The 18,392-nt window shown below is 54.7% G+C and overlaps 1 protein-coding gene across 2 annotated transcripts in view; it reads right to left on the bottom strand.

Moving 5' to 3' along the window:
* Positions 1-1,388: 1,388 nt before the first annotated feature.
* PACSIN2 (protein kinase C and casein kinase substrate in neurons 2) overlaps positions 1,389-18,392 on the bottom strand; it is a 139,531-nt gene continuing 122,527 nt past the window's right edge. Inside the window, exons 6-11 of one of the 2 annotated variants that reach the window (XM_033865896.2) lie at positions 15,621-15,796; positions 13,453-13,573; positions 10,073-10,194; positions 7,874-7,996; positions 7,235-7,431; positions 1,389-3,182 (exon numbers count right to left, since the gene is read on the bottom strand). In XM_033865896.2, the coding sequence (XP_033721787.1) occupies positions 3,070-3,182; positions 7,235-7,431; positions 7,874-7,996; positions 10,073-10,194; positions 13,453-13,573; positions 15,621-15,796 (852 nt within the window). In that variant the 3' untranslated portion in view covers positions 1,389-3,069. The remainder of the gene's footprint in view (positions 3,183-7,234; positions 7,432-7,873; positions 7,997-10,072; positions 10,195-13,452; positions 13,574-15,620; positions 15,797-18,392) is intronic. The other variant, XM_033865897.2, reaches the window with a different exon arrangement.

Below are 18,392 nucleotides of genomic sequence, written 5' to 3'. Positions count from 1 at the left end.
ACCCCCACCCGGGAGGCAGGTATCACACTTGCCTGAGAAGATGAGGCCCAGGAGCGAGTTAAGGCTTACAGGCTCACCCCGAGGGCCGGGCCGGGAGAGGATAGGTGGGCAGTGTGGGCCCTTCAGGCTTCCTCGCAGGAGCTCTGAGGATACAGGAAACTGAGAAAAGGGCCTCGCCGAGCAGCGGCTGTTTCGGCCTGACTTTTGAGGGTTCCTCCTGCTTACCCACCTTGTTCTTTATCCGCCAGTGGAGAAAGCGAGGACGGGCTTGCCCTCGAGAGTCCTGCAGATGTGGGTTTGAATCACGGTTCGGTCACAGGACCTTGGGCAAGTCACTGGACTTGAATTTCCAGACCTTCTGTGTCTTCTGCAAAGTGGGGTGACTCCAGCCTCCCCCATGCGCTGGCATCACAGTACACGAGCTCACCAAAAGCCCAGCAGGCCCAGCTCAGGAGACGGGACTGGGTGCCTGCTCTGACCCCTCCCTTCTGCTCTGGCCCAGCTTGTCTCTCGGAGGAGCCTGTGGCTGGCGAGGCAGAAGCTGGTGACTGCCCTGGGCAGCGGGCAGCTGCGATGGGCTCCAGCTTCTCCTCAGAAGTGGAGAGCGGGGGCCCCATCACCATCAGACCAGGTGGCAGATGACAGATTCATCCTTGGCCCTTAATGAGCTGGCAAAGTTAACCTGCCGTGGCGGCTACCCCCTCACTCCTGCACCCCTGTGAGGGCCTGGTGCCCAGATGGGGCGCTTCTCTGGCAGCCTGACCGACGTCAGTGAGTCCAGCAGCCCTCACACCTCTCCTTTCCCGCCTTGCCCTGGCCTCCTTCCGACTCCAGTCACCCCGAGGGTGAGGGTGGAGGGCTCTTCAGGGATCTTACTCGGTGCCACAGGCCAGCGGGGACTCCTGGGGTGAGCCTGGCTCTTGGAGCCTCTGCTTCTTTCTCTGTAAAATGGAAACGGGGAGACTCATCTCACTCACAGCGTGTTTGGAGATGGGCATGTTCCTTGCAGATAAGTAGAGAGGGCTCAGTGCACAGCGGGTGCTCAGGAAATACGTTCAGGGAAGCTCGGGTGATGAGTGGTCTCTGGGCTGGTCCTGCTATTTGGGCCTTGGGGAGTGGGCAGGGAGGCACCAGCCTGCTGCCCACACAGGGGGAGCCTAGGCCACACAGCGGCAGGTTTGGGGGAGAGAAGAACTGCAAGGGGCTCCGGTGCCTCAACTCCCCAACCTCTAGCTTGGCAGGGGCAGTGGGACAGGGACACGGCCCCCTGGGCAGTGGTCTTGTACCTGGGATCTTGCCTGGCTCCAGAGCTGGTGCATAAACGCCAGTGAAGACACGTCCACCAGCTGATGACAGCATGCGGCACACGCACAGCACAGAGACTGTCATACTCACGAGATCAACTGTTTATTGATTTTTTTCCTAAAATACTATGCGTTTAAAGAAACACCTAAACTGAAAAGACGTGACAATTTTTGGTACATCTGTAGCAAAGGAATGAGGATTTCTGCTGGTAAGTGTTCATGACAGACAGACACACATCCATTTTCCAAGCAAGACATCAAGCTCACTGGAAACATTGAATAAAATGCATAGCTTGTGATGGCAGCAGCCACTTCTCCAATGTCTGAGTTACACAAAATAAAGGTTATCCCTCCCTCCCCTGTCCCATGATTACAGTGTAGCTTCCGGCCCCAGCACGCCTGCTCCCTGATGACTAAGGATACTGAGAAGAGACCCTTGTGCTAGGGGGGTGAGACCCAGCTTTTGTTTGCTCACGAGGAATACAGATGACAATGAAATCTTCAACTGCTGGAAAGACACGGGAGGTTTGTACAGTGTTCTGCTACAGAAAGGACTAAGGCTAGTTAGAAGTTGGACCCACAGCTAGCCAGTGAGGACAGACTTCCCTACAGCAGGCTCCACTTCAGAGAGGCCCAGGGCCCGAGCCCGGAGGGTCTCAGCTGACCAGCCAGGCCTGTGCCCAAATGCCACGGTCTTTAAGCAGTTTACAAATTAAACCCACTGTCAAAAGCTGTTAAATCTCATTAACACAGTAGACGAGCTCTTTAGATTCTCTGAATATCAAATAATATATACAGATATACACCAAGACATGACAGTCTAACATAAAGCATCTTAACTATAGATGCATTCACTTGAAAAGTTAGTCTTCTTATTTTTTAACCTTTCAAATCACTGATAAAATTGTTAATTTGCATGAGTGAAGTTTTAAGCACAGAGTGAAAACAGTTTTTAAATATGGTGACTTTAGAGAGTTCTACATAAGGTTATTTGCGAAAGTCATATTTGGATGCCCCAAATGTGGACAAGCATTCACAACAGGAATCCAGCCATGTGTTCCCATCTTTCTACTGCAATCTCTTGTCTCAAACATTGTCTGTCCAGATGAGCTACTGGCTCTCGCAGCTTGCCCCAGGCAGTGGCATGGTTGATTAACAGTACGACATGGAAATAGAGATATTTCCTTAAGACTGGTGTACATCCATCTATGCCATAATTTAAGTATAAATGAATGGAAGAACATGTATATAAAAAAGTAACTGTACACAGCCTTTAAATTAAAAACCTCAAAGTCCTCCCTCAGAAAATGGCATGTAAGTTTGTTCATCTAAGTTGCAGGTGATGGGACTCGTCAGAGAAAGTAATCAGTGGAACCAGAATCAGTGTAACCCACCATTACCATGGACTTGGAGGAGAGGAGGAAAGACAAGGTCAAGAATATACAGATCCATGATAAGCCAACACACAGCGAGTGGGGGAGCGGGGGCAGGGGAGGGTCCCGGCGATTTCTGTTGTACTGCATCTTCCTGTGCTCAGATCTCTCCATTTGCACTGTGGAAAGGGTGCCGAGTCCCAGGTAAAAGGACCAGCTTGTCTGCCTTCAAGAGACACCATGAAGCCAAGAGCAATGGAACCATCATCTTTTGCAGGAAAAGGAGTGGATGCCCACACAGCTGGCTGGAGGCACCAGAGCCCGGGGCCAATGGCTAACAGAGCCCCTGGGACCTCCACCTCCACCCCTCCGCCAGCCAGCCCACCAGCCCGTCACTGGATCGCCTCGACGTAATTCGCTGGGTACAGGCCAACCTGTCCGTTGTCCAACCGTCCCTTGCACCAGCCCTGCTCATCCTCATCCTCTATCTTGGTCAGCTCATCCCCTGCAAGACAGAAAGGAAGCGGTCTTGGTGACCACAGGGTCAGAGAATCACCCTCATGTTTTAGCCCCCACCCTGGGCCCACAGAGGGTCCCTAACTTGGGTGGGAGGGGCAGGCATTCTCCTGGGGGCAACGTGGCCCGAGGGCCTGGCTCTTTCTCTATCAAGTTGCATCTGAGGTTTCGTGTTTAGTCATGGGGGCCTCTGAGAGATCTAAAGACCCAGGTCTTTCACACAGTGATCCTAAAGCAAGCTGTTCTCAGTTGCCAGCGGGGCTCCCACAGAGACTGCAGAATTAAACGCTGCAGGACTTTTGCCTCCCTGACTGTCCCAGGCCAGGTCAGAGGAATCCTTTCACAGGGTCTGTGCCACCTCCCTCACAGCCCTGTACTGCCATCCTTCCTTCCCCTGGGCCCTGGCCCGCCTGATCTTCTTGTATCTCCTCCAGCACTCGTTGCCATGGTCTTGGTGCCTTCATTTAATGAGTGTCTAGACTGCAGGCTGTGGGAGCGTTGGGGACCCATTATTCTATCCCCAGCAGCTAGCTCACAACATTTGTCCTCTGACTTAAGGAAATCAACCCCTCCCAACACTGAGAGTGTCGGCACGGTTCTGGAATCTCCCCATGGCTCTGTGTTAGTGCAGTTTGATTTATCTTTTGTTTGTTCAAGCATGAAGGAACCTCTACATCACACCAAGGCCCTGGGTGGTGAAGGAGATACAGACACGAGAGAGGGACAGATGGAGCCCTGGTTCCTCAAGGAGACAGGCCAGGGGACAAGGACCAAAGGTGTGGTCAGGGCTGAGGTGGAGGGAGGTCCAGGCGTGGCATTTTCCTGTTCAGGACAGACAGAGCAGCCCAGACCAGGGGACAGGAAGGAGCTCTGGCCGGTGACCACCCTGCAGAGATGGCTGTGGGGACTGGCAGAAGACAGGCCAGCTGAGGCCTGTCCTTATTGGTCACTTTGCAGCTTTGTATTTCCTGTTGGCATTTTGGTCCATTTTTCAGGGTCAGTTGCATTTTTTTCCCTCAGGCAATTAAGCCTTGTTTAGCAACATTTCCCTGACTCCTTATTTCGTGTAGCAGCAATACTGATCCAGATGCCTGGGGGGCCAATACCTGGGCTGCTGGGAGACCTGGCCAAGGCCCCATCCCTGGAGCTAGCTGCCTCATCTGTGGACCGGGGGAAGGGTGGGGGGGGCACTGTGAGGACTAAGTGTTAAAACACAAAAGGGCCCTGGGTCCACGTAGCGAGCATTCGGTAAACGGGGGCTGCCATTACTCCCATGAGCGAGATGGCTCTGCCCGCTGCTGTGCACCTGACCCGCTTCTGTCAGCACCCGTGCTCATGCAAGTCTGGCTTGGCAACATCAGGAGCAAATGCAGGGGGCCGAGGTGTGGCGTGCTGAGCGGTAAACCTCATCTTCGCCCACCCCCAGGTGCCCCCGTGGGCCCCTGGCAGGGGCGACACTGACGACTGGTGTTTCTCCCATCAGGCCCTGATGAGCGAGGCTGCCCGGAGCCGACGGGGCACCAGCTCTATTATGCTGTCACGTGGTGAAAAGTGCACCAAGTGAAGACTCTGCAGGCTCCCAAGGCCCAGAGAAGTGGAGAGCGGCCAGAGCGTGCTTAAGACAGAGGAAGCAGTATGGGCCGGGAACTAATGTCACGTCGGGGAAAAGAAAAATAACACAGAAAACAGACAAAACTAATAGGAACCTTCCAAGTTGTGGAAATGTAAACCAGTGACTAGAAACATTCATTTCAGTTTGCTTTTGGTAATTCACTGGGAACAGAAGGAAACATTTTAAATCTATAAAACTGCTGACTAATCCAATAGGTAAAATTTAGAGGGAATTCCCTGGCAGTCCAGTGGTTAGGACTTGGCGCTTTCACTGCCGGGGACCAGGTTCAATCCCTGGTCAGGGAACTAAGATCCCACAAGCTCTACAGTGGGGCCAAATGAGAAAAAGAAAGATTTAGAAAGAATGAGAAATTAAAAATCAATCAATCAACAAACAAAGCAGGGGGGAAACAACCCCAACCAAAGATGTCAGAAAACTCGAGGTAATTCCCTGGCGGTCCAGGGGTTGGGACTCTACCCTTCCACTACAGGGGGTGTGGGTTCGATCCCTGATCAGGGAACTAAGATCCCGCAAGTTTCAAGGCACACCCCCCCACCCCACCAAAAAAAAAGAAAAGAAAAGAAAACTCAACAAAGGTGTTTAAAGACACGTAAGAGGGGCTTCCCTGGTGGCACCGTGGTTGAGAGTCTGCCTGCTGATGCAGGGGACACGGGTTCGTGCCCCGGTCCGGAAGATACCACATGCCGCGGAGCGTCTAGGCCCGTGAGCCATGGCCGCTAAGCCTGTGCGTCCGGAGCCTGTGCTACACAACGGGAGAGGCCACAACAGTGAGAGGCCCGCGTACAGAAAAAAAAAAAAAAAAAGACACGTAAGAACTTTCTACATCCAGGGCTTCCCTGGTGGTGCAGTGGTTAAGAATCCGCCTGCCAATGCAGGGGACATGGATTCGAGCCCTGGTCTGGGAAGATCCCACATGCTGTGGAGCAACTAAGCCCGCAAGCCACAACTACTGAGCCCAAGTGCCACAACTACTGAAGCCCACGCACCTAGAGCCCGTCCTCCGCAACAAGAGAAGCCACCGCAATGAGAAGCCTGTGCACCACAATGAAGAGTAGCCCTGGCTCACCAAAACTAGAGAAAGCCTGCGCACAGCAACGAAGACCCAGCACAGCCAAAAATAAATAAATTAAATAAATTAAAAAAAAAAAAAAAGAAAAGAACTTTCTACAACCAGCCAGAGGCACCCAATGACCAACCCTGGGGTCGAGTGTCTGGGGAGAGCTGGCCGGCCTGCTGAGTGCAGAGAGAAGGGCTTCCGGACACAGCCCCAGCCGGTGTGGGGTGGGGTCAGAAGTGAGGGTCCGTCCCAGAGATGGAGCATGGAGGGCACACTTTAGCCTGTGCTGGTTGAGTCAGGGCCCAGCACAGCCCCTGCCCTGGAGGGATGGATGCTGAATTTGGGCTGGCTTTGAGGAGGGGCAAGGCAGAAGGAAGGAACTTGGCTCCCTTTGGGCCCACTTGGCACAGGCCGATCAAGCGTCTCTGGACAGGCGCTAAGGTAGTGCTCTTCAACTGGAGGGCTGCAACCCATTTGGTGAACTACAACCAGCATTAAAAAAAAAAAAAGGACAGGACAGAAAATCTCCACCCACAGAGCTCATACAATCAGGATCCAGACTGGTCTATAAAACCGGGGTTTCAGCTACTGGCAGCAAAGGTGTGTTGGTGGTAGGTGTGCACACAGCATGGCTGCAGGAAGAGTGTGAAAAGCACTGCCCCAAGATGAGGCTCTGCAGCCCCACGGACATGCTGCCTGCTATTCTGGGGTCTGGGCTCCTCTGCCAGCTGTGGGCCTCTGGAGAAAGGCTTCCCTTGGGGACCCATAGGGCAGCTGCTTCCAGAGAGCCTGGTGATCAGCATCTCCTGTGCACAGGCCTTAGCCCTGCTGAGGCAGCATCTTGGGCAAAGGCACATGGGCACCTCGCTGTCTTCTAAGCTTTGGTGTTGAGCATCTGCTACCTTTTTTTTTAAATTTATTTATTTTAATTATTTATTTATTTTTGGCTGCATTGGGTCTTCCTTGCTGCGTGCGTGCTTTCTCTAGCTGCGGAGAGTGGGGGCTACTCTTCATTGCGGTGTGTGGGCTTCTCATTGCGGTGGCTTCTCTTGTTGCGGAGCATGGACTCTAGGCAAGCAGGCTTCTGTAGTTGTGGCGCACGGGCTTAGTTGCTCCACAACATGTGGGATCTTCCCGGACCAGGGCTTGAACCCTTGTCCCCTGCATCGGCAGGCGGATTCTCAACCACCGCGCCACCAGGGAAGCCCCATCTGCTACTTTTAAAATGGGGGGTGGATTGGCCAACACACAAATGAAACTAGCAGGAAATTTTAGCAGACTTAAAAAACAACAACCTCCCCCAGCAGGCTGGAAGCACTCGCCCCAGATGCCAGCCGGGAGGGCCACCTACCAGCCTTGAAGCTCAGCTCATCGTGCTCCTGCCCTTCGTAGTCGTAAAGGGCCCGGACCCGCACTTCCGTCCCCGAGGGTGTGTCCTCGTCAAATGGATTTGAGTCCCCGTTGGCGTCCGTGGAGGAGAACGGGTTGTTAGACTCATCGTCTGACCAGTCCGTGGGGTAGCTCTGGGTCTTCTCGTAGCTGCTCACACTGCAAGAAAGGGTTGACCCAAGGGCCCTGAGCATGGGGTTGGCAGAGGCCTGAAGCCCTGCCTGGAGCCTTGGTCCCCGCCCAGGCAGCCGAGGGAGCCCTGGGGCTGGGCTGGGACCCCTTCTGCAGGATCACAGCCCCCTCAGCAGCCCTGCGTGGGCAGGCTCCCTGCGGGGCCGCCCGGCATGCCCATCTTCCTGTGCTGGTGTGCCGGGACCTTGACATGGGTTAACAGAGGGCAGAGAAAAAGCAACCACAGCTTGTTAATTGGTGCCTCCCTCCCTAAGAGATCGAGAAGCCAGAGACCGTCCACCAGCTGGCAGCCGGGCCACCTCCTGCAGGCCTCATGCATTGCTTTGAGTGCCGAGGGGGTGAGACCCTGGACAGAGAGGAGAGACAAAGGAGCGAGGTGGAAACCAGAGGGAAACGTTTGTTCACCAACTTTTTGGCCTTAATGTCCTCCTTCTCACTGACGGTGCTCCCCGTGTCGTCCTCGTCCTCGAAGGGGTTGTAGCTGGACAGTGACTGCGCTGACCGTGCGCTGTTGCTCGGGACACTAAAGTCGCTACGGGGAGAGAGAGAGCTTTCAGGGGACCCCAACTCGGTGGCCCCCAAGGTCCCGGGTGCTCCCAGCTGCAGGATCACAGGGCCAGGGTTTGAAGGGACAAATCGGCTCCCCGTCAAATAGGAGGAATATGTTGTCTGTGCAGAAAGCCTGTTTTAGCAAAACACTTGGCAACGCTTTGGCTGTTAATTGCGCTTTAAGTGTCTAAGAGAGAACAAGGTTTCCCTTTGCCCTCCTTGTGTCTGAACACAGTCTATCCTGAACAGGAGCCCTGAGGTGGGCACAGGATTTCGCTGGAGCAAAGTGCTTCTGGGCTCAGGGGTTCTCTCCATAGTCCGCCCCACCTGGCTCTCTGCTGAGAGTTGGCAGCCGCCAGCCTGTGGGGCTCAGCCTGGCGAGGGTGACAGCCGGGGAGGCTCAGAGCCCTGCCGAGAGCAGGAGGGAGGCTCCCGGAGCTCTCCAGACCCCACAGAGCAGCGTACCCTCTCCTTCTGACTACAAAAGGGCCCAACAGCCTCCGCCCTGGTTCTTCTGGGTCTGCAACTTCCAAAATCGGAAGCAAAGCCTGCTGAATAGCCCTTTCTGGGAAGAAAGGACCCCTTTTGTGCTCCAGAGAGGGAAAATCCATCTGCTTAACTGTATCAACTGCCTACTGTGTGCCAGGCCCAGAGGGGACCAGAGAGAAATTTGACCCCAGCCTGGCCTGAGTGCTGACAGCCAGGTGATGAAATGCAGAGCGTAGAACAAGATGGTAGAGATAAGACAGGCCCCCGAGAGCCCACGCACCCCACTGTAGAACTCTGAGCTGAAGAACCGCACCACTGAGCTGCAGGGCAGGGCTCCCCATGCCAGCACCACCTCCCAAGCCAGGGCGGCACGGCGCGGGCCCACAAAGTGCTGGGGGGATGGCTCAGTCAGAGAGGGGGAGGGTAGGCAAGGAAATGCTTCAAATGCCACCAGAGTGACCCCAAGTGGCCGGCAACTGCCTCACTGGTTTCAGGCCAGGCAAGAGGCACTGGGCCTATGCCTGCCTGCTGCCTACATCCGGGCCACATGTCTAAGACCACCAGGCCCTCCTCCCTCTTCGGCACCTTTCTCCAGCTGACCTGAAAGGGGGTTGGTGCTGGGCAGCTGAATTTGTGCAGCAGCCCTGGCCAGCCTAGGCCGCCCCACCCCGCCCATAGTCACACAGGTGCTGGCCTGACCCCTGGCACGGTGCTCACTGCTGCAGTCACTTAATCAGGCCCACCTGCCCAGATGGTGGCACAGCAGCTGAATGACAAGTGGCCATGTCAGCCCAGGGAGACTGGGCGGGGGCTTCAGTGCCCAGGGCTACAGAAAGGCCTGCGGAACCTGCGCTGACTCTTCCTAGGAAGCCACGAGCCTGAGGTGTGTTATCACCCAGCATTCCGTGGAGGCCTCTGGGCCCAGGGCCTGCAGGGCAGCCTCAGCTCTGCAGAGGACAGCAACACTATCTGCTGGGAACTCTGTGGCCTCACCTGGCACACACTTTCCAGGAGGTTCTAAAGGACCTCAGTGCCACCTCTTTGATCCAAACTCAGTTTTAGCAAACAATGAGGTCAGAAATAACCAGTGCTCTCAGCAAAGAGGTAATTTGAAAAAGGGGGCACTTGACAATGCCCCACCCCCGAATCAGGCACCTGCATACGGCACGGGAAGTAAGTACAAACCTGGCCAGGACACCTGAACCCTCTTGAAGGACCCCACCGACAGTGACCTCCACCTGCCCGTGTGCACCACTGGGGACACATAATGACCAGCACCTAACATAAGTTCTTCCCCTCATTTGGGGCCCAAAGCACATTTGTGGCAAAGGCTCCCCCTCTGGATCTTTCTGCAGCTCTGGCACCAGGTGGACTGATGATTCTCTCCAGAGATGACCTTGGGCCACTGCCCAGCAGAGGGCAGGCAGCCCGGGAGTGTCTGGAAAGATGGCCCTGGGGCTCCCTGCGAGGCCCCATTGGGGAGTCTTCCGGTGTTCCAGGTGGGGGCGTCCCAGCCCATGCAGAGGACCAAGGGGACCTTTCCAGGGATTGAGGCCGCCCCAGTGCCCACCTGCTGGGCTTGTTCTGCAGAGCCTGGTCCCCGGTCTGGTTGATGCCCGTCAGGGTCACACCATCAGCAGTCTTCTTCTTCTCTCTCCGGCTGAGAGTTCGATTCAGGTCTGCAGACCACTCCTGAGCAACGGGTGCCGAGGGAGAGAAATCAGGAATTTCATTTGTTTGAGGCCACATCAGTCTAAAACACCGGCCAGTGAGCCAGTGGCCTGCCCCGCACAGTTAGTGGCATCTACCCTTGCTGCCTCTGCTCTCCCTTGTTACCCAGCAGACCCCGGGCTCATGACACCTACCACTGACCCCTCCTCACTGTGCAAAGTGTGGACTCCTCAGGGGGCCTGGAGGTCAGCACCAGGCCCAGCCTGCAGGGACGGATGGATGATAAGAAGACTGGAGCCGACACTCGGGGATCCTGCATTCCAGTCCCAGGGAGCCTACCCATCCAACCCCTGTCCCTGTGGCACTCAGCTTCCGGACCCCCTCAGGCCCGCAGCAGCAGCCAGAGGCCTCGCCAGGTTTCCTCGCGCTTCCAAAGGAGACAGAGCCCACCCTCCGAGGGGCTTGGCATTCAGTGCTGAAGACTCTCTCATCCGTGCCCTGAACCGTCAGCAGGGCAAGAGAGCTGGGCATGGGGGCCTGAGCAAGCCTGCAGTGTGGGAAATGGGCCCTGGGTGCAAACAAAATCAGGGGCCCAGGGGAGCTCCCGCATCACTGCAGGGGCAACCCAGCCACTCAAGTCTCCAAGGAGCAGTGCCCTTCCCTGCCCAGAACGTCCTCCCCCATCTGAGCAGCGTGCTGGGGGCTAGCTAACAAAGCCAAGCAGTGTTTGCCTCCCCAGAGGGTCACTATTTTCCCAGCACGTGAACAGGCTTTTATCAACTGCACTGAAAACACTGGGAGAAAAGCATGTGTGCACATTTAATGAACTCTCCCCCTGCCCCATTTCTACCCATTATCCAACAGCTTTATCTGAATTAATATTTGGGATGACTTTGAGCTGTGCTTTGAGTCATGAGCTTTGCTCATGTGTAGTTATGGAATTTCAAGGCTAGAAGTCACCTTAGAAACATTCAAGTCTAACCTGCCAATTTGTCAGATGAGGAAACCAACGCCCACAAAGAAAAGTGACTTGCCCATGCAGAGTTGGTGGCAGACCTAGGCCCTCAACCCCAAACTTAAGTCACCTATTTATTTGTTAATTATTTTCTTAACTGAAATAAGCTGACTGAGAACTCAACTGGAACTCAGAATCCCCATAGTGACCTTTTTAAAAAATGTTTTTTGAATTTTATTTATTTTTTACACAGCAGGTTCTTATTAGTCATCTATTTTATACATATTAGTGTATATATGTCAATCCCAATCTCCCAATTCATACCACCACCACCACCACCACCACCACCCGCCCCCCACTTTCCCCCCTTGGTATCCATATGTTTGTTCTCTACGTCTGTGTCTCTATTTCTGCCCTGCAAATAGGACCTTTTGAAATATAAATCCGTCCTAATGGGGTGGCTTCCAAGGGCCGATGTGATCAACACCAGGCCAACTCTGAAGGGAAGGGTCCGCTATTAACTTGGACAACAAAACAGCCTGGGCTACACTGTGGCCACGGTTCTTTAACCTGTCAGAATCAGGCTGCAGATGCCACACACAGACACACCTGGGCTGAACACACACTGCAAGAGGTTTGGAATTCAATAAGTTAGCCATAAAATAGGAACTTACTTCATCCTTGTGGCATGGAAAATAAAAACAAATCATTTCATTAGAGAAAGGAAGCATGATCCTGTAAGAGCTGCAAGCATGCAACACATGCAGGCATGGGTTCCCGGCCCGTGGGACCCACAGAGAGAAGGGCCACCATGGGCTCTGGCCAGGACACCCACCCCAGCAAGACTGCCTGTCAAGTCTTCCTTTCCAGACCATTCTGTTCTCTGGGTAGGGACGAACAACCCTAAGGGACCTGGGGGTTGGAGGGGGTACATGTCACAGAGGGTTTCCTGAGCCTCTCCTGAGAGCAGCAAACACTCCCCACAGAGGAGAATCCAGGTGTGTGCACAAGTCCCATCACCAACTCGCTTCTTGCCCGTGTGCCATCACTAGGGGGAGGAGAAGTCGGGCTGTGCTGTCTCCTCTAGGTCCACTTCCACCTGGGAAGGCCCTGGGCCTCTGCTCTTGGTCCCTGTTGGGAGCCGGTGTCCTAAAGGCAGTGCAGGGGGAATGCTCAGCTCCAGGGACCCACACTGTCATCTGGAGAAGCTTTCTTGAGAAACTCCAGAAAACAGAGGCACAGGGATGCGGACTGAAAAAACTATAGGCCGGGATGGGGCCAAACAAGCTTCTGTGTGGTGGGCCCAGGGGCAATACCCAGTATGGACCAGGTCACTGAACCTCCAGCCTCCAAGAAGATCGGGGCTGTTGTCATCCCTGTTTTACACATGGGAAAACTGAGTCACAAAAAGGGCAGATGACTTGCTCAGCATCCCACAGCTAGTAAGTGCTGAGGCAGGATCTGAGTGCAGCCTGGACTCCAGCCGCTACCGAATCAGTGGGGCCAGGTGGTTGGAGCCCAAGGCAGAGGGGGCTGCCTCCAGCATCCTCCCCAGGGGAGGCAGCAGCCATGGCACTGTGGGGCCCTTCCCAGCCCCTGCTTCGCCACGAGGTGGGGAGAATCCTTTCCCTCAGAGAACAGGGTGGTGGGACTTGTGGCCACTGCCTTCTCTGCTATCAACAGGAGGCCAGGTGGGGCCTGGGGACCCAATTCTAGGGCTGGAAGAGCCTTGAGATCCCCAGGCCCTTGAATTTTGCATGTAAAGATACTGGACAGCTTGGACCCATGAAAATGGGAAAAGAAGAAAGTTAATCCTACACCAGAGTTGGTTGAATTTATATAAGAAGATAAGGAAAAGCCCTCATGTGAAGGGTAAAAACAGCTACACACTGAGACCATGCTCCCCTCTTGTCCTGGACCAGAGGCTGCTAAGCTGGTGCTCTTGGCCCACCAGGCCTGGAATGCACTGTGGCCACTCCTTCCCTGGCCATCTCGCAGGGTTGAGCAGGGAACTGTAACTCCTGCAACTCCTGGGACTCACCACGAAGGGAATGCCAGATGGTCAACAAGTGACCATCAAAGTTCTCAATTACAAAGAACATAATTGCATCTTCACCAGGGATTCAGAAGGCCCTTTGGTAATCCTGAAGCCCCCAGAACATTAAACATCCACTTGGTTTCTAGGGTTGCCATGTGTAAAGGCTGCCACATAAACAGGGCACAGGCCAGCTCTGAGTTGGATGGAGAAAGAACGGTGTATGACTCGACCCTGTGAGCCTAGGCCCCTCCCAGGCCAACAGGTCACAGGTAGAGCCTCCTCTTACCTCAAACTGTGGCCAGTTCATGGACATGCCTGGCCCGTGGTTGGCTCTGAACCACCTCAGGTCCTCCACCGCGTCAGCAACTTTGATGCTCTGCTCCAGGTCTCGGTAAATGTTTTTGTAGCTAAATCAGAGACAGAAGCGTGACTCTTTTCGAAGGACGGGAAGGCCAGCCCTCAGCCTCGCCCAGGGCCTGCCTAGAGCTGGCGCCATGGTCTGCAGCCGCACGAGAGTCGACTTCACAGGGCAGATCAGACCCTTGCCCTGGCTCAGCTGGACGGTCATCTGGCCGTGATGCACACAGAATTGGACAAACAAGAACCATGGCGTGGAAGCCATAGCTTTAGCTTCTGACAAATCAAACCAGGTGGCAACAACCTGGCTTTGCTCTGTGTCAGATAATACAAAAGGTGCTGGCATCTGGGCCACATGGGCCACCAATCTGTGTGGTCCCATTTAACCAGGTCCAGAATTCAGTGTCAGAAAGCTCCCCCTCATCCCTTCAAAAAAGCAGGAAGGTTTACACGCAGCTGTGCAAAAACAGTAAACGAAGATTGGCCAGTGCTGTGGTGGCTGCACACCCCACGAGCCACCTGGGGGGACTCCTGCTTCTGCTTGACCGCTCAGAGCAGCTCGCCTCCCTAGGAAGCTGACCATGTCAGATAGGAGTATGACCACTGCGGGTCCTGGTGTTTTCACTTCTAGGCTGTATGGCTAGCAAGTCAGTTACCCTCTCTGGGCCTGGCCTCAGTGTCTTCCTCCGCTGAGTGTGCATAATACCACCTGTTATGGGGTAAACTGTGTCTTCCAAAAAAGATAATGTTGGAGTCCTAGACCCCGGTACCACGGAATGGGACCTTATTGGGAAATAGGATCTTTACAGAGGTAATCTGTAAATTAAAAAACCACCTTTTTATAAAAAGGGGGAAATTTGGGTACAGAGACAGAGGGAAGACAATGTGAAGACACAGAAGACGGCCATGTGACTGGAGTGATGTGTCTTGTCTACAAGTCAAGGAAGGCCAAGGATTGACCCCAAACACCAAAAGCTGGAAGAGGCAAGGAAGAGTCCTCCCCTACAGCAGAGCCATCAGAGGGAGTGAGGCCCCGCTGACACCTTGACTGCAGAAGCGCAAGAGAAGAAATCTCTGTTGCTGTGGCTGCCCAGGTTTGGGTGTTTCATTACGGCAGCCCTAGAGCACTACTACACCATCTCCTCCCCAGGGTGGCTTGGAGGACTAAGGGAAGCAAGGCACATCAACCGACAAGCCCTCACACGATGGGAGTTACTCCACCCGCAGAAGAGCCTGGCAGCCCCAGCCCTGCCCCAGCCAGCGGTGCAGCCTTGGGCAAGTCCCTTAACCACGCCAGCCTGCTCCCTCATCAGCAAGATGGGGAATAATACCCCTCCTTCACAGACACTCATAAGGATCCATTAGTTTTTGGCAGAGGAGCTGAATAACTGTTGCTTTTGATGTTTTTCCTATTAGAAGGAGACAAAAGGAATGTAATTTCCTATTCACGACAAGCTTTAACTTGTGAATCATTTCTAAATGGCTCTGCTATGTGGATGACAGAAGTCTAGGTCCAGGGTTAGCACAGGCCTCTGCCCTGACGAAGGTGTCATGGGACCAAAGACAAGGAAAGTATGGAAGGAATATCACAGCCTCCACGTCTCCTTTCAGAACCGAGTCTCTGAGGGTCTGTGCTGCCTGAGGCCCAGAACCACTGGAAGTCAAGGAACAAGCTGGCAGCCAGCTGCTCTGGATTGAAAAGACCTCGTAAAGGTCCTCAAAGAAAGGCCATCCCGGGGGCAGGGTGTGCCAGCCCCGGAACTGCTCGACTTGCTCCCGGGTTGATTTCAAACGTGCAACTGTGGTGGGTCCAAGCCGCGGCCCTCCCTTCCTGCCCAGATGCAGAGGACTGCACCCAGAGCTGGCAGAGAGTGGCAGGCGGCCATCCGACTCAGGCCAGGGAGCAGTTGTCCCAGGCAGCAGGACACTGCATGGCCACAGGCAGGCTTGGCCAAAGGGCCCTCCCTGGACAGGGGAACTTAAGACCTTCTGACAAGCACTGCCACCCCAAGGCTGGAGAGCAGCAACCGATCTTTATTCCAAAGCAACTTTCCACTGACTTCCCTGGGATGTGCTTTTCAGCTAAGGGACACTTACCTGGCCACGTTCGACAGGTCTAGGTGCTTCTGAACCTCCAGCAGAACTTCCCGGAAGAAGCGCAGGCGCTTCTCCTCAAACTGCTGGCACTGCTCAAACACCTGCTCCATGCCCTCCATGTACTGCGGTGTGCCCTGGCCCAGCTCCTTCAGGGATTTCTCGTACTTCTCTTTGGTCTACGAGAAAGTCCAGGCACACGAGTTGAAGACTAACTTCCACTCAGCCCACTTGCCTCTGACCGAGAGCGAGCGAGCCCAGCTCTGCACCTCCCTGTCCATCACCCGGCCCTTGTCCCCCTCCACCACTTCTGAATCCATCAGCATCTAGACTACTCCTCAGGCGACCCCACATCCAAGAAGCACCCGATCTATTTCCTTTGCCCCGCAAGCTCCTGCCCAGAGGACTCACGCCCCACCTCTGCTCCTGAGGGGCACCCACCCAATCTGGCTGTGAAACAGCCCTCTGCACTCCACACGCCAGGCCCCCCCAGGCTCATCTTGGATGCTCTCCCCACCACCAATGTCGCCCTTGGGGAAAGCTGCTCCGTCCCCCAGCCGCCCCAGATTCCAAAACCCAAAGAGAACAAGCTCCAGAGTCTGACAGAGTTCCAAGTTCAAGTCCCAGCCCCTCCACTTCTGAAATGCAAATCACACTCCTGGCATCTGCCAGGGCTCTCAGCTGGAGTAAGACCCAAACAGGTAGCCACTGGGGAAGAGGCGGTCACTTGGAGCCCAGTGTGTGTGGCCTCGAGCCCCACGTCACTCGCCCGTGTCCTCTCTCCCACGGGGAAGGGCTGAGCCTCAGATCTTGCCCACAGCAGCAGTGGCTCGACAGTTACCTTAAAGGCAAGATCACAAGGCTCCGAGCGCCAGACAAACCCGTGGCCAAAGCCTGTGCCGCTCGTTTTCTGGGAACCTTGCTTTCCTTCTCAGAAAACGAAGTACTTCTACGTCACAGTATCCTGATACTCAAATGAGGTGACAGACAAGGACACCAAGCGGCACCAAGGCATTCAAAAGAGTCCTAGTCCCCTTTCCTCCAGCCCAAGACATCCCCAACACAGCTGTTCCTCCCCAGACTGTCCTCAAGAAGGGGTTTTACCAGGAAGAAAATATGAATATAGGTATGACCTATTCTCAAGGGTGTCTAGGGACAGCGTGTCATGTCTTTAGCCTAAGAGCCATGGCTAAAGTTAGCACGTTTACCTCGCAGGGATGTGCCCGGGGTCAGTAAACCCATGCAGTCTTCCCTGCGCCCCACATGGTTTTTTTTGTTTTTTTTAAAAAATATTTATTTATTTATTTGGCCGCACCGGGTCTTAATTGTGGCCCATGGGATCTTAGTTGCGGCATGCGGGATCTTTTTTTAGTTGTGGTATGTGGGATCTTTTTAGTTGTGGCCTGTGGGATCTAGTTCGCTGACCACGGATTAAACCCAGGCCCCCTGTATTGGGAGCGCAGACTCTTAGCCACTGGACCACCAGGGAAGTCCCCCCACCCCGACATGGTTTTGATAGTTGGTGGGACCATCAAAGTGATGGTAGCCTCCTAAGGTAAAGTTAGGGATGGCAGGGCTGGGGCCGCTCATTTATCACAAGCCTTTTCCACTATCAAGACCCTGAAAAATGGGGGTTGATCACGGATGGATGGGCTGGCCACCTAGGAACTTTGCTTTTCTGTTCCTGACGACAGCATGGGGCCTTCTGAGGAAGGAATGAACCCCCCCTGAGCTTTTGCAGGACCCCGTGCTTTTAAGATCAAGTCCTGGCCTCAGGGCCCGGCCCCTGCCACCTCTAGAGCAGCTTCTCTGCCCCCATTTGGGATCCAAGTCTACTCGCCACCTCCCCTGCTCCTCTCCCAGACGACTTTCTCTGACTCATGCCCTGGAAGACCCCCCTTTATGCTCCAAAGAGACCCTCTTCTTGAAGCCTTCCCCAACCTCCAGAGAGCAGGCCTGCCCACCCCCGGAGTCCCCACCTCTGCCCCTCACCCCTCGCCTGCTATCTTTGGTTCCTTGTTCTCTTCTAAGCCTCCTGCCTTGGCTGGGCTTGGGTCCTCTATGACCCCAGAAAGAGGTCATCCCTGCCAGAGTCTGGGCCTCCCCAGCAGGAGCACGGCTCCACAGCTGCTCTGGTCATGCATCATCATCCACTGCCCACGCCTATACGTGCGAGGCGCCTCGCAGCAGCTTGAGCTCAGAGGCCAGAGGCAAGCAGCTGTGGGTTCAAACACCAGTGGTGCCATCAGAGTGACACAGAGCAACCCCTTCTTGGGATCCTCCACCATTCGGTAACCTCCCTGGACCCCTGGTGGCGGGGTGGGGGTGGGCTTCACCCGGCCTGTGCTCACGAGCAGCCCCGTCCCAGCACAGGCCAGGTAGAGAGCACGGTCATTGGTCATCGTCATTCGGGGAACTGCTAGCACAGAGAAAGTTCCCAATAAATATTCACGGAGTGAAATGAGAGGCAACCCTCACCCTCACGTGGACTGTGACACTTAGCACAGAACGTGAGAGGTTCCTTTCTGATGGATGCTGCAAGATGCAGTCACTGCCTGGCCAATAAGAAACACAGAAGGACGTGTGCAGCCAGTTAGTGCTGGTTTTTAGAAACTGCTAAGAAGGGCAGCGGGAGTGAGTTGCCCTCCTCTCCAGGCCAGCTCTCAGCCTACACGGACCATCGTGCCCCGAGGTCACTGGCCAGACCACAGAGGCAGGGAGGGAACCCTCTACCAAGTGCCCTGGTCATCCTGACACGTGCCTTGCGTCTGACCT

Source organism: Tursiops truncatus, chromosome 11 (assembly GCF_011762595.2).
Source record: "Tursiops truncatus isolate mTurTru1 chromosome 11, mTurTru1.mat.Y, whole genome shotgun sequence".
NCBI lineage: Eukaryota > Metazoa > Chordata > Mammalia > Artiodactyla > Delphinidae > Tursiops > Tursiops truncatus.
Note: the sequence above shows the minus strand (reverse complement) of the source record. Positions and strands in the feature narration are given on the sequence as shown.